This window comes from Acipenser ruthenus, unplaced genomic scaffold, assembly GCF_902713425.1.
Source record: "Acipenser ruthenus unplaced genomic scaffold, fAciRut3.2 maternal haplotype, whole genome shotgun sequence".
Lineage (NCBI taxonomy): Eukaryota > Metazoa > Chordata > Actinopteri > Acipenseriformes > Acipenseridae > Acipenser > Acipenser ruthenus.
The window spans coordinates 21,024-35,679 of NW_026708158.1; the positions used below are offsets into that span (position 1 = coordinate 21,024).

General features: G+C 48.0%; 1 protein-coding gene across 1 annotated transcript in view; it reads right to left on the reverse strand.

The window, feature by feature from the left end:
• LOC117410205 (catenin delta-1) overlaps positions 1-14,656 on the reverse strand; it is a 47,985-nt gene that overhangs the window by 1,064 nt on the left and 32,265 nt on the right. Inside the window, 15 exon segments of the mRNA XM_059020106.1 lie at positions 2,841-2,898; positions 3,601-3,683; positions 3,790-3,820; positions 3,822-3,844; positions 4,608-4,795; positions 5,149-5,341; positions 5,740-5,890; positions 6,647-6,774; positions 7,683-7,751; positions 10,078-10,095; positions 10,572-10,731; positions 11,007-11,124; positions 11,354-11,537; positions 12,605-12,827; positions 13,673-13,925. Of these exon segments, the coding sequence (XP_058876089.1) occupies positions 2,841-2,898; positions 3,601-3,683; positions 3,790-3,820; positions 3,822-3,844; positions 4,608-4,795; positions 5,149-5,341; positions 5,740-5,890; positions 6,647-6,774; positions 7,683-7,751; positions 10,078-10,095; positions 10,572-10,731; positions 11,007-11,124; positions 11,354-11,537; positions 12,605-12,827; positions 13,673-13,925 (1,880 nt within the window).

Sequence of the window (14,656 nt, forward strand, 5' to 3'; positions counted from 1 at the left end):
TGAGCGAGGGGATGTATTTCTATAGAGTTTAGAGTCTATCTCCACTGTGTGAGAGTCAATGTGCAGCGTGTGTGAGCGAGGGGATGTATTTCTATAGAGTTTAGAGTCTATCTCCACTGTGTGAGAGTCAGTGTGCAGCGTGTGAGAGCGAGGGGATATATTTCTATAGAGTTTAGAGTCTATCTCCACTGTGTGAGAGTCAATGTGCAGCGTGTGTGAGCGAGGGGATATATTTCTATAGAGTTTAGAGTCTATCTCCACTGTGTGAGAGTCAATGTGCAGCGTGTGTGAGCGAGGGGATGTATTTCTATAGAGTTTAGAGTCTATCTCCACTGTGTGAGAGTCAGTGTGCAGCGTGTGAGAGCGAGGGGATATATTTCTATAGAGTTTAGAGTCTATCTCCACTGTGTGAGAGTCAATGTGCAGCGTGTGTGAGCGAGGGGATATATTTCTATAGAGTTTAGAGTCTATCTCCACTGTGTGAGAGTCAATGTGCAGCGTGTGAGAGCGAGGGGATATATTTCTATAGAGTTTAGAGTCTATCTCCACTGTGTGAGAGTCAATGTGCAGCGTGTGTGAGCGAGGGGATGTATTTCTATAGAGTTTAGAGTCTATCTCCACTGTGTGAGAGTCAATGTGCAGCGTGTGTGAGCGAGGGGATATATTTCTATAGAGTTTAGAGTCTATCTCCGCTGTGTGAGAGTCAATGTGCAGCGTGTGTGAGCGAGGGGATGTATTTCTATAGAGTTTAGAGTCTATCTCCACTGTGTGAGAGTCAATGTGCAGCGTGTGTGAGCGAGGGGATGTATTTCTATAGAGTTTAGAGTCTATCTACACTGAATTACTCAGGAGTTCATTCAGAGGAGATGTTCAGTTGCAGTAGCTGTGCACTAGATGGCGCTGGCTCTCAGTTAAATACAGATAAACATACAAAATATAGCAACACAAAAACTTTAAATAAAGTTTGATTCATTGCAATAAATCCGAAGGACTCAAACACAAACACCATGGAATACCATAGAAATTATATATATTATATATTTTATATATTATATATATATATATATATATATATATATATATATATATATTATATATATATATATATATATATATATATATATATATATATATGTAAAAAATGTGAGACTCCTGGAGTGTGGATATATTTAAAAAGACACATCACACCACTAATAAAAAAAATAAATTAAAAAACAAAAAACAAAAAGTGAGGTAGAAACTCTGTGTTAATATGTATGAAGGGGATAGTTTGAGAGACAGACCCAGAGAGCTGTACCGTTTTCACACAACACCCTAACCCTCAGCTCTTACTAACTTTATTGACATGAACCCCAGTGTGAGTTTGTAACCCTGCTCAAACTCCTGGCTCCTGATCATTTCAATATTAATAATAATAATACTAGACTTCATTGAGGGGAGCTCTGAACCCCAGGACTGGGTGCAGCAGCAGCAGCAGGGCTAGTGTGAGTTTGTAACCCTGCTCAAACTCCTGGCTCCTGATCATTTCAATATTAATAATAATAATACTAGACTTCATTGAGGGGAGCTCTGAACCCCAGGACTGGGTGCAGCAGCAGCAGCAGCAGCAGGGCTAGTGTGAGTTTGTAACCCTGCTCAAACTCCTGGCTCCTGATCATTTCAATATTAATAATAATAATAATACTAGACTTCATTGAGGGGAGCTCTGAACCCCAGGACTGGGTGCAGCAGCAGCAGCAGCAGGGCTAGTGTGAGTTTGTAACCCTGCTCAAACTCCTGGCTCCTGATCATTTCAATATTAATAATAATAATACTAGACTTCATTGAGGGGAGCTCTGAACCCCAGGACTGGGTGCAGCAGCAGCAGCAGCAGCAGGGCTAGTGTGAGTTGTAACCCTGCTCAAACTCCTGGCTCCTGATCATTTCAATATTAATAATAATAATACTAGACTTCATTGAGGGGAGCTCTGAACCCCAGGACTGGGTGCAGCAGCAGCAGCAGCAGGGCTAGTGTGAGTTTGTAACCCTGCTCAAACTCCTGGCTCCTGATCATTTCAATATTAATAATAATAATACTAGACTTCATTGAGGGGAGCTCTGAACCCCAGGACTGGGTGCAGCAGCAGCAGGGCTAGTGTGAGTTTGTAACCCTGCTCAAACTCCTGGCTCCTGATCATTTCAATATTAATAATAATAATAATAATAATAATAATAATAATAATAATAATAATAATAATAATAATAATACTAGACTTCACTGAGGGGAGCTCTGAACCCCAGGACTGGCTGCAGCAGCAGCAGCAGCAGGGCTAGTGTGAGTTTGTAACCCTGCTCAAACTCCTGGCTCCTGATCATTTCAATATTAATAATAATAATAATAATAATAATAATAATAATAATAATAATAATAATAATAATATTAATAATAATAATAATAATAATAATAATAATAATACTTGACTTCATTGAGGGGAGCTCTGAACCCCAGGACTGGCTGCAGTGGTAGGAGGGGTTTATTGAGGAGGGGGGGGGGGGGGGGCAGGGTTATTGAGGGGGGGGCGGGTCTAACTCTCTCGTGTGAAGACGGTAGCAGACATCACTGGGGTGGAGTTCGTTAGCGCCACACTGAAGAGGAAGAGAGACAACGGGACACACAGAAATAAGAGGCAGGCAAAAAAAGGTGGTGAAAGAGGGAGAATGAAAGAGGGAGCGAGCGTGTGAGGGAGTGAGTGAGTGTGTGAGTGAGTGTGTTTAGCAGGCGGTGTCATGCGATGGGGTTGGGGGGGAGGGGGGGTGACGTACCATGCAGAGGGGGGAGGGAGGAAGAGGAGGAGTCTAACCATCGTAGGAGTCAACCAGGTGAGTCAGAGAACCATTACTGCCTTCAAGCAAACCCCTCTGAGAGAGAGAGAGAGAGAGAGAGAGAGAGAGAGAGAGGGGAAGAGAGAGAGAGAGAGAGAGAGAGAGGGGAAGAGAGAGAGAGGGGGGGAAGAGAGAGAGGGGGGGGGAAGAGAGAGGGGGAAGAGAGAGAGAGAGGAGAGAGAGAGAGAGGGGGGGGGGGGGGGGGGGAGAAAGGAAGGAATAATAAACGGTGTGGTTAGTGGAAGTGACAGTGCAGGGCTGCCCGCGCAGCGAGGAGGAGACCGTGAGGTCAGCACAGGTCAACCTGACCTTCACACAGGCTAAAACCACACACACAGAAATGCTGGACACTGCATTAACAAAAAACACAGGCTCACACCACGCGGCCGTGCCTTTACCAGGGGAGACCCCGAGACCCCGAGACCCCTCTGCTAGCCCATTACACTCCCCCCACCCACCCCTGTGCAGGCATCAAACGCACCAGTCCAGGGCTCCTCCTCTCCTCTGAATCAGTACAGCCCCAGCTGTAACTACAGCTCCCAGCATGCCTCCTCATCTGCAGCAATGGTGAGGAATGCTGGGAGCTGTAGTTCTTTGCCTATAACAAGCTACAGTGTGGTTTTGTATGCATCGTGATGCGTCTAACTACATCATGTAAAGAAAGCAGTACTCCCAGCCCCGCCCCTCCAGCCTCCCAGCCCCGCCCCTCCAGCATCCCAGGCCCCGCCCCCCTCATACCTGCATGTGGTCTTGTTCTGACATGTCAATGGACCGGTCCAGAGTCCGGTTTCGGTCTCGCTGGTCCAGAGTGGAATACGCCTCTGTAAAGAAAGAACGAAAGAAAAAGAAATGAATAAACCAGGAGAAAGGAGGAGTGAAGGACCCCGAGCCCCTGCCTGCCTGCCTGCCCATCGCATCGCTCCTCACCTGGGCCCAAGTCGTTCATGGGGATCATGTCCTCTGTCCCGGTCTCCCTTCTCACCTGCACAAGGGAAGAGAGACACACATTCAATTAAAAAGAGGAGGATTAGGAGAGTCAGCGTTGGGGTCAAAAACCCTTTTTTTAATTCCAATTCCTCGTTAAAATCAATTAGGAGGCTGGCTGGGCCAGTGGTTCAAGAAAGGGTCTCGATACTAGGAGGTTCAAATCCCGGCTGAGCCTCCGACTCCCTGTGTGTGTGTGTGTGACCCTGAGCAAGTCACTGAACCTCCTTGTGCTCCGTCCTTCAGGACGAGACGTCAAACAAACGAGCTCCTATTGGAAGTGACTCTGCAGCAGCCACTGACTCCCTGTGTGTGTGTGACCCTGAGCAAGACACTGAACCTCCTTGTGCTCCGTCCTTCAGGATGAGACGTCAAACAAACGAGCTCCTATTGGAAGTGACTCTGCAGCAGCCACTGACTCCCTGTGTGTGTGTGACCCTGAGCAAGTCACTGAACCTCCTTGTGCTCCGTCCTTCAGGATGAGACGTCAAACAAACGAGCTCCTATTGGAAGTGACTCTGCAGCAGCAGCAGCAGCTGTTGTTGATGATGCAGAGTTCACCCCCCTAGTCTCTGGAAGTCACTTTGGATAAAAGCGTCTGCTGAAGGACTCATTAATAATAATCATATCACCAGCTCTACTTCCGCATCTACATTTGTAAAGCAGAGAGTATCTCAATTAATGAAATAACTCTCCTAAAATTGAGCAGGCCTCCTGAGTTTAGGGCTGCAGCGGTCAGTCTCCCCCCTTCCCTCTCTCACCGGCTCTCTTGTCCATGAGGGGCAGCGTGCTGTCCTCGTACCCCTGGTTTCGGGGGACGGGGTTCAGATTCACCATGAAGTCCGTTTTCTTCCAGCCCTCCTTCTCCAGGGGCTTCCGCAGCTCCTTGTACCCCCAAACCGTCTGCAGCACGAGGCCCGCGCCCCGAACCTCCCTGTCTGTGCGATTGCTGAGAGGAGAGAGACAATACAGGACATAAAAACACAGGACACCATGTAGTCTCTCCCCGCTCCTCTCTGCCCCCCATTACTCTCTACCCCCGGGTCTCTCTCTCTCAGTTCCTCTCTCTCCCCCCAGGTCTCTCTCTCCCTCGGGTCTCTCTCTCCTCTCCTCTCTCTTACCCGTCCTTGTTGATCAGCACCAGTTTCTCGATCCCCTGTGCCTCTCTCAGTCCCCCCCCTCCCCCCCCGTGTCTCTTTCTCTCCTCTCTTACCCATCCTTGTTGATCAGCACCAGTTTCTCGATCCCCTGTGCCTCTCTCAGTCCCCCCCTCCCCCCCCGTGTCTCTCTCTCCTCTCTTACCCATCCTTGTTGATCAGCACCAGTTTCTCAATCCCCTGTGCCTCCCTCAGTTTCTTGGCTGCCTCCAGGTTGTTCTGCAGGACCTCGTTCATGGTGCTCAGCACAGACACCGTCGTTTCCTCACTCAGGTTCTTGGCTGGCTGCTGCTGCCCTCCCGGTAAGTTCAACACTAAACTGGGCATCGCGTGCTTCCCTGGGAGAGGAGAGACATCATGATAACATACTGAATTCCACCCCCTCTATATAGAATGAACTCCCTCAGCTTCATAGAGTCCAATGAAAGCTGCTGAATAATGTTCCCTTGTTAACATATTGAATTCCACCCCCTCTATATAGAATGAACTCCCTCAGCTTCATAGAGTCCAATGAAAGCTGCTGAATAATGTTCCCTTGTTAACATATTGAATTCCACCCCCTCTATATAGAATGAACTCCCTCAGCTTCATAGAGTCCAATGAAAGCTGCTGAATAATGTTCCCTTGTTAACATATTGTATTGTAGGAATGCATTGTGTGATATTGAATTGTAGGAATGCATTGTGTTATATTGTATTGTAGGAATGTTTTGTGTTGTACTGCGCTGCTCTCTCACCGATGAGCTCCCGGTTCCTCCCATCGATGGCCAGGTTCCTCAGCGCCCCCGACATGCCCCTCACCACCCTGTCCTGGGGGTGCTCCAGCAGCTCCGCGATGCTCGACAGCCCTTTCTCCTGACGCACCATCGCGCGGATATACCTCCCGTACTGCAGGGGGCGACACAGGAGAGGAGGAGGAGTCATTCACAACCATGAACACACCAAATACTGTCAGAAATACTAAAGACAGATACCTCCCGTACTGCAGGGGGAGACACAGGAGAGGAGGAGGAGTCATTCACAACCATGAACACACCAAATACTGTTACAAATACTAAAGACAGATACCTCCCGTACTGCAGGGGGAGACACAGGAGAGGAGGAGGAGTCATTCACAACCATGAACACACCAAATACTGTCAGAAATACTAATGACAGATACCTCCCGTACTGCAGGGGGTGACAGGAGCGAGAGGAGAGAGGCAGGCGAGCGAGAGGAGAGAGAGAGGCAGGCGAGCGAGAGGAGAGAGAGAGGCAGGCGAGCGAGAGGAGAGAGAGAGGCAGGCGAGCGAGAGGAGAGAGAGAGGCAGGCGAGCGAGAGGAGAGAGAGAGGCAGGCGAGCGAGAGGAGAGAGAGAGGCAGGCGAGCGAGAGGAGAGAGAGAGGCAGGCGAGCGAGAGGAGAGAGAGAGGCAGGCGAGCGAGAGGAGAGAGAGAGGCAGGCGAGCGAGAGGAGAGAGAGAGGCAGGCGAGCGAGAGGAGAGAGAGAGGCAGGCGAGCGAGAGGAGAGAGAGAGGCAGGCGAGCGAGAGGAGAGAGGCAGGCGAGCGAGAGGAGAGAGAGAGGCAGGCGAGCGAGAGGAGAGAGAGAGGCAGGCGAGCGAGAGGAGAGAGAGAGGGACACAGTCAGAAACGAGGCGTGTCTCACCGTCCATCTCCCCGCACACAGGTTCTGCAGCGCTCCAGCAGCTGCTTCCAGCACCGCAGGGATTTTAGACTCTTTCAGCAGAGACGTGTACAAACGCACCACCTCCGGCTGGAACAGCAGCTCATAACCTGAGAGAGAGAAACAACTTCAACCATCACAACACCAATACAGCAAACCAAACACACTGTGCTCCAGAATAGCTGCTATAGTCAATCAAACACTGTGCTCTAGTCTAGCTGCTATAGTCAATCAAACACTGCTCTAGTCTAGCTGCTATAGTCAATCAAACACTGTGCTCTAGTCTAGCTGCTATAGTCAATCAAACACTGTGCTCTAGTCTAGCTGCTATAGTCAATCAAACACTGTGCTCTAGTCTAGCTGCTATAGTCAATCAAACACTGTGCTCTAGTCTAGCTGCTATAGTCAATCAAACGCTGTGCTCTAGTCTAGCTGCTATAGTCAATCAAACACTGTGCTCTAGTCTAGCTGCTATAGTCAATCAAACACTGTGCTCTAGTCTAGCTGCTATAGTCAATCAAACACTGTGCTCTAGTCTAGCTGCTATAGTCAGCAATCAAACACTGTGCTCTAGTCTAGCTGCTATAGTCAGCAATCAAACACTGTGCTCTAGTCTAGCTGCTATAGTCAATCAAACACTGTGCTCTAGTCTAGCTGCTATAGTCAATCAAACACTGTGCTCTAGTCTAGCTGCTATAGTCAATCAAACACTGTGCTCTAGTCTAGCTGCTATAGTCAATCAAACACTGTGCTCTAGTCTAGCTGCTATAGTCAGCAATCAAACACTGTGCTCTAGTCTAGCTGCTATAGTCAGCAATCAAACACTGTGCTCTAGTCTAGCTGCTATAGTCAGCAATCAAGCACTGTGCTCTAGTCTAGCTGCTATAGTCAATCTGACACTGTGCTCTAGTCTAGCTGCTATAGTCAATCAAACACTGTGCTCTAGTCTAGCTGCTATAGTCAATCAAACACTGTGCTCTAGTCTAGCTGCTATAATATAAAAATGAAGATGGTTTACCTTTCGCTGGTACGGAGCGTTTTGGAATGTCAATAACTTCTGTGCTGTAATCTTCAGTGTTGTTCTTTCCTGTGAATTAAATATATAGTTGAACAAAAATTTACAAAATTGTATTTGGACAGCAAATTCAATACAGTCTAGTGAACTCACAGCACTGTGCTGTACTGGGGATCTGAGAGCCAGCAAATTCAATACAGTCTAGTGAACTCACAGCACTGTGCTGTACTGGGGATCTGAGAGCCAGCAAATTCAATACAGTCTAGTCTAGTGAACTCACAGCACTGTGCTGTACTGGGGATCTGAGAGCCAGCAAATTCAATACAGTCTAGTCTAGTGAACTAACAGCACTGTACTGTACTGGGATCTGAGAGCCAGCAAATTCAATACAGTCTAGTCTAGTGAACTAACAGCACTGTACTGTACTGGGATCTGAGAGCCAGCAAATTCAATACAGTCTAGTCTAGTGAACTAACAGCACTGTACTGTACTGGGGATCTGAGAGCCAGCAAATTCAATACAGTCTAGTGAACTCACAGCACTGTACTGTAATGGGGATCTGAGAGCCAGCAAATTCAATACAGTCTAGTCTAGTGAACTCACAGCACTGTGCTGTACTGGGGATCTGAGAGCCAGCAAATTCAATACAGTCTAGTCTAGTGAACTAACAGCACTGTACTGTACTGGGGATCTGAGAGCCAGCAAATTCAATACAGTCTAGTCTAGTGAACTAACAGCACTGTACTGTACTGGGAATCTGAGAGCCAGCAAATTCAATACAGTCTAGTCTAGTGAACTCACAGCACTGTACTGTACTGGGGAGCTGAGAGCCAGCAAATTCAATACAGTCTAGTCTAGTGAACTAACAGCACTGTACTGTACTGGGATCTGAGAGCCAGCAAATTCAATACAGTCTAGTCTAGTGAACTAACAGCACTGTACTGTACTGGGGATCTGAGAGCCAGCAAATTCAATACAGTCTAGTCTAGTGAACTCACAGCACTGTACTGTACTGGGGATCTGAGAGCCAGCAAATTCAATACAGTCTAGTCTAGTGAACTCACAGCACTGTACTGTACTGGGGATCTGAGAGCCAGCAAATTCAATACAGTCTAGTCTAGTGAACTCACAGCACTGTACTGTACTGGGGATCTGAGAGCCAGCAAATTCAATACAGTCTAGTCTAGTGAACTAACAGCACTGTACTGTACTGGGGATGTGAGAGCCAGCAAATTCAATACAGTCTAGTCTAGTGAACTCACAGCACTGTACTGTACTGGGGATCTGAGAGCCAGCAAATTCAATACAGTCTAGTCTAGTGAACTAACAGCACTGTACTGTACTGGGGATCTGAGAGCCAGCAAATTCAATACAGTCTAGTCTAGTGAACTAACAGCACTGTACTGTACTGTACTGGGGATGTGAGAGCCAGCAAATTCAATACAGTCTAGTCTAGTGAACTCACAGCACTGTACTGTACTGGGGATGTGAGAGCCAGCAAATTCAATACAGTCTAGACTAGTGAACTCACAGCACTGTACTGTACTGGGGAGCTGAGAGCCAGCAAATTCAATACAGTCTAGTCTAGTGAACTAACAGCACTGTACTGTACTGGGATCTGAGAGCCAGCAAATTCAATACAGTCTAGTCTAGTGAACTAACAGCACTGTACTGTACTGGGGATCTGAGAGCCAGCAAATTCAATACAGTCTAGTCTAGTGAACTCACAGCACTGTACTGTACTGGGGATCTGAGAGCCAGCAAATTCAATACAGTCTAGTCTAGTGAACTAACAGCACTGTACTGTACTGGGGATCTGAGAGCCAGCAAATTCAATACAGTCTAGTCTAGTGAACTCACAGCACTGTACTGTACTGGGGATCTGAGAGCCAGCAAATTCAATACAGTCTAGTGAACTCACAGCACTGTACTGTACTGGGGATGTGAGAGCCAGCAAATTCAATACAGTCTAGTCTAGTGAACTCACAGCACTGTACTGTACTGGGGATGTGAGAGCCAGCAAATTCAATACAGTCTAGTCTAGTGAACTCACAGCACTGTACTGTACTGGGGATCTGAGAGCCAGCAAATTCAATACAGTCTAGTCTAGTGAACTCACAGCACTGTACTGTACTGGGGATCTGAGAGCCAGCAAATTCAATACAGTCTAGTCTAGTGAACTAACAGCACTGTACTGTACTGGGGATCTGAGAGCCAGCAAATTCAATACAGTCTAGTCTAGTGAACTAACAGCACTGTACTGTACTGGAGGGCCGGTCTTAATACTGAAAGTGACTTTATATTAATCGATTGGAGCAAAATAATAAATAAAGATTAATAGAGGTTTTACTGTACATCAAAGTTGAGGTGGAAGGTAAACGAAAAAAAAAAAACTCACCTTTAGAAAACCACTCATCTATCTCACCAGGAAGAGAAAATAAGAGGGGAAGAAGTGGAGATGAGAAATCTGTAGCAAAAAGCAAAATAAAAAAAAACAGCCCCCCCCAGACTGACCCCCCACCCCCACCAGACAAGCAGCAAGCAAGAGCCCCGAAACCAGTAAAGAAAACCACCACCCTTAAACTGGGACCAGTTTACCAGCTCCCTCGTCCCACTGGAGATCACAACACAGCCACACTTAAAAACCAGAGCTGCAGTTCCCTGCTCTGCCTACACAGTGTGAGGGGGCGCTATTTCTTAATCAGAACAGCCTATTCGACTTGACATCTATGTCAGACGTGGTCCGAAATAGGACCGGCAAAGGGTTAAAATTGCTTTCAGCTCCTAAAAAAAGCTGCAGATTTTAAGTTACTTATAAAACGTCTTACGAAAAAAACTGTGCAAGAGCCGAAAACAAAGTTGTCTTGACTGGTGTGTGTCTCTCTCTCTCACCTTTGCCCTTCTTGCTCCCGAAGCAGCTGGCTCGCTGGGTCCCGTTGGAGTTTGGGGACTGGCTGAGGAGGGCGTTCTCCTGGTAGCGCTCGCATCCCGGGACCTCCCTGTGGACCTGATAGGACAGGTTTCGGAGCAGACACACGCAGTTCTCAACCAGCTGAGAGAGAAAGTAAAGAAAATGTTGTTGAAGCTGACACCCTGGGATCCTTCAAGAATCTCCACCCTCCTCTCCTCTGTCCCCCCTCCTCTCCGTCCCCCCTCTGTCCCCACCTCCTCCTCTCCACTCTGTCCCCCCTCTCCACCCCTCTGTCCCCCTCCTCCTCTCCACTCTGTCCCCCCTCTCCACCCCTCTGTCCCCCTCCTCACTCTGCCCCCCCTCTCCACCCCTCTGTTCCTCCCTCCTCTCCACTCTGTCCCCCCTCCTCTCCCCACCTTGTTGTCCACGTCCTGGCGGTTGATCTGTGACTGCACGATGTACATGAGCGCGTCCACCAGCCCGCTGCACTCCCTCAGCTTCCTGCGAGCCTCGCTGCGCTCCGAGCTCACGTTCCTGAGCGAGAGAGCGAGAGAGAGATCAAACACTATTCTAGTCATACACACACACTGCTATCCCCGCTGCACAGCAGTGTGATCCAGTCCTGGTTTCACTAGGAGTTTAATAATAAGACACACCTGAGCTTGTTAGCTAGACACACTGGGGCTGATCAAGCTGGTAGTAAAACCTGGACTGGGTGACACTGCTGTGCAATATGGAGTCTGGGTTTGTCCCCTCCTCGTACCTGAGGCAGCCTGCAGTGTTGGTGAGGGCCGTCTCCCACTCGATGTGTCTGGGTTTGGAGTCCTCGTTCTGCTCTCTCTCCCACCCCGACCGCGGCACCATGACCTCGTCTGAGAGAGCGTGCAGCGCGTGATCCACGATCTCCATCTTCACAGAGTCATGAGAGGAGAGGTTCCACAGGGTGCCTGAGAGAGAGAGAGAGAGAGAGAGAGAGAGAGAGAGAGAGAGAGAGAGAGAGAGAGAGAGAGAGAGCAGAGAGCAGAGAGAGAGAGAGCGAGAGGAGAGAGAGTTTGGAGAGAGAGGAAGAAAGAAAGAAAGAGGCAATAGAGAGAGGGGGCAAGAGAAAGAGAAAAAGAGAAAGAATTAATAAATAAACTGCACAAGGTTAGAAACTCACACTAGCCCTGCTGCTGCTGCTGCTGCTGCACCCAGTCCTGGGGTTCAGAGCTCCCCTCAATGAAGTCTAGTATTATTATTATTAATATTGAAATGATCAGGAGCCAGGAGTTTGAGCAGGGTTAGAAACTCACACTAGCCCTGCTGCTGCTGCTGCTGCTGCACCCAGTCCTGGGGTTCAGAGCTCCCCTCAGTGAAGTCTAGTATTATTATTATTAATATTGAAATGATCAGGAGCCAGGAGTTTGAGCAGGGTTACAAACTCACACTAGCCCTGCTGCTGCTGCTGCTGCTGCTGCACCCAGTCCTGGGGTTCAGAGCTCCCCTCAATGAAGTCTAGTATTATTATTATTAATATTGAAATGATCAGGAGCCAGGAGTTTGAGCAGGGTTAGAAACTCACACTAGCCCTGCTGCTGCTGCTGCTGCTGCACCCAGTCCTGGGGTTCAGAGCGCCCCTCAATGAAGTCTAGTATTATTATTATTAATATTGAAATGATCAGGAGCCAGGAGTTTGAGCAGGGTTACAAACTCACACTAGCCCTGCTGCTGCTGCTGCTGCTGCACCCAGTCCTGGGGTTCAGAGCGCCCCTCAATGAAGTCTAGTATTATTATTATTAATATTGAAATGATCAGGAGCCAGGAGTTTGAGCAGGGTTACAAACTCACACTAGCCCTGCTGCTGCTGCTGCACCCAGTCCTGGGGTTCAGAGCTCCCCTCAGTGAGGTCTGGTATTGTTATTGTATTGCAGGGCTGCGCGCCTCACCTGTGATGCAGTCTGTGAGGTCCTGGGGTTCAGAGCCCCCCTCAGTAAGGTCTGGTATTGTTATTGTATTGCAGGGCTGCGCCCCTCACCTGTGATGCAGTCTGTGAGGTCCTGGTCTCTCGCTTTCCTCAGCAGTCTCACGAGCGCCGGCACCCCGTCACAGTTCTTGATCGCCACCTTGTTCTCTCCCTCCCGTCCGAAGGAGATGTTCTTCAGGGCCCCGCAGGCGCTGTAGTGAACGTCTTTCTTGGGGTGATCCAGGAGGCCGACCAGCGCGGGGATCCCCTTCAAACGACGGACGTCAGATTTCATCTGAGAGAGAAAGAGAAAAAAAGGGGGAGGAGAAAAAGGGTAGAGAAAAGGGAGAGAAAGACACACACAAGGAAAGAGAAAGAAAGAGCAAGAGAAGGAGAAAGAAAGAAAGAAAGGAGGCACACAGAAAGAGGAGACAGACACAGAAAAAGAAATAGAGGAGAGACAGACAGAAAGAAAGAGGAAAGACACACACAAAGAGGAGAGAACGAGAGAAATGGAGAGAGAAAGGAGAGACAGACACAGAAAAAGGAGAGAGAGAGAGGAGAGGAGAGGAGAGGAGAGGAGAGAGAGAGAGAGAGAGAGAGATCATGTACACAGTTGATATTTGTCAGACCCCTGCTTTATCCCAGGCGACTCACAGCACAGGGTTACAATGCAAGCTTCATATTTAAACACAGTGCAGGTTTACAGACAGTGCTGATAATAATAACACTGCTAGAATACAATATGAACCAGGAGGCAACAAGTTAGGATCACAGCGAGTTCGATCTACAGTGACAGATTAGCAGTGCAATAGTGCAAGGATAGCGCATCAGCTGAGGATCCAGTGACGAGGTGCTGAGGTCAGGAGAGTCCAGTGCAGACCAGGAGGGGGCGATGTAGAGATCTACAAGCGCAGTTTATATGCACAGCTGAAGACTCCCAGATCTCTCTCTCTACCCTGCTTGTAAACCCGTTTTTACTGGTTTTCTTTCATGTAAACGCTGCCCTCCGTTTGTTTGAAAGCGCTGCAGGGAAGGGGGTGTATTGATCCGAGTGTTGCCCTTTTAAAATCGATTGTGTGGATTATTGACGGCGCAGTGCTGCTGGATTGATCACTGATCGATCGCTCGATTGATTACCTTGTCGTTCTGGAAGGTGAGGTGCTGTAGAAAGGCGGCTGCGTTGGATTTCACGGGGTCCAGTCGGTAGTTCAGCATGGCGATGACCTCGGGGAGCTCTGGCTGCCTCCAGTTTTGGGGCGCCCCCCCCTTCCGCAGCGTGCCGTCCAGACTGGCCATGCTCCCCCGCTCCGCCTGGGCCAGAGGGGCGTTGCTCGCCCAGTAATAGGGGTCCCCTCCCCCCATGTCACTGTCCAGGGTGTCCTCATAGCTCCTGCACACAGAGACAGGACACAGTTAGTGGGGTACCCTGCTGCACCAGTAAAAAAATCGGGGGCCCCTGCACCCACCCCCATCTCACTGTCCTCATAGCACCTACACAGTGACAGACAGAGACAGACAGGAGACAGAGACAGACAGGAGACAGACAGAGAGAGAAAGAGACACACGGAGAGAAATACACAGGGACAAAAGAAAGGAGAGAAAGAAAGAAAGAAAGAAAGAAAAAGCCTCATAGCACCTACAGTGACAGACAGCGAGAGAGAGAGAGAGAGAGAGAGAAAGAAAGAAAGAGGGAAAGAAAGGAGAGAAAAGAAAGAAAGAACGAAAGAGAAAGAAGAAAGAGAAAGAGAAAGAATGAAAGAGAAAGAAAGGAGAGAAAAGAAAGAAAGAACGAAAGAGAAAGAAAAAGAAAGAAAGAAAGGAAAAAGAAAGAGAAAGAAAAAGAAAGAACGAGAGAAAGAAAGAAAAAGAGAGACAAAGAAAGAAAAAGAAAGAATGAGAGAAAGAAAGAAAGAAAGAATGAAAGAAAGAAAAAGAAAGAAAGAATGAAAGAAAGAAAAAAAAGAAAGAAAGAAAAAGAAAGAACGAGAGAAAGAAAGAAAAAGAGAGACAAAGAAAGAAAGAAAGAAAGAAAGAAAGAAAGAAAGAAAAAGAGACAAAGAAAGAAAGAAAGAAGAGAAAAAAAGAAAAAGAACGAAAGAGAGAAAGAAAGGAGAGAAAGAG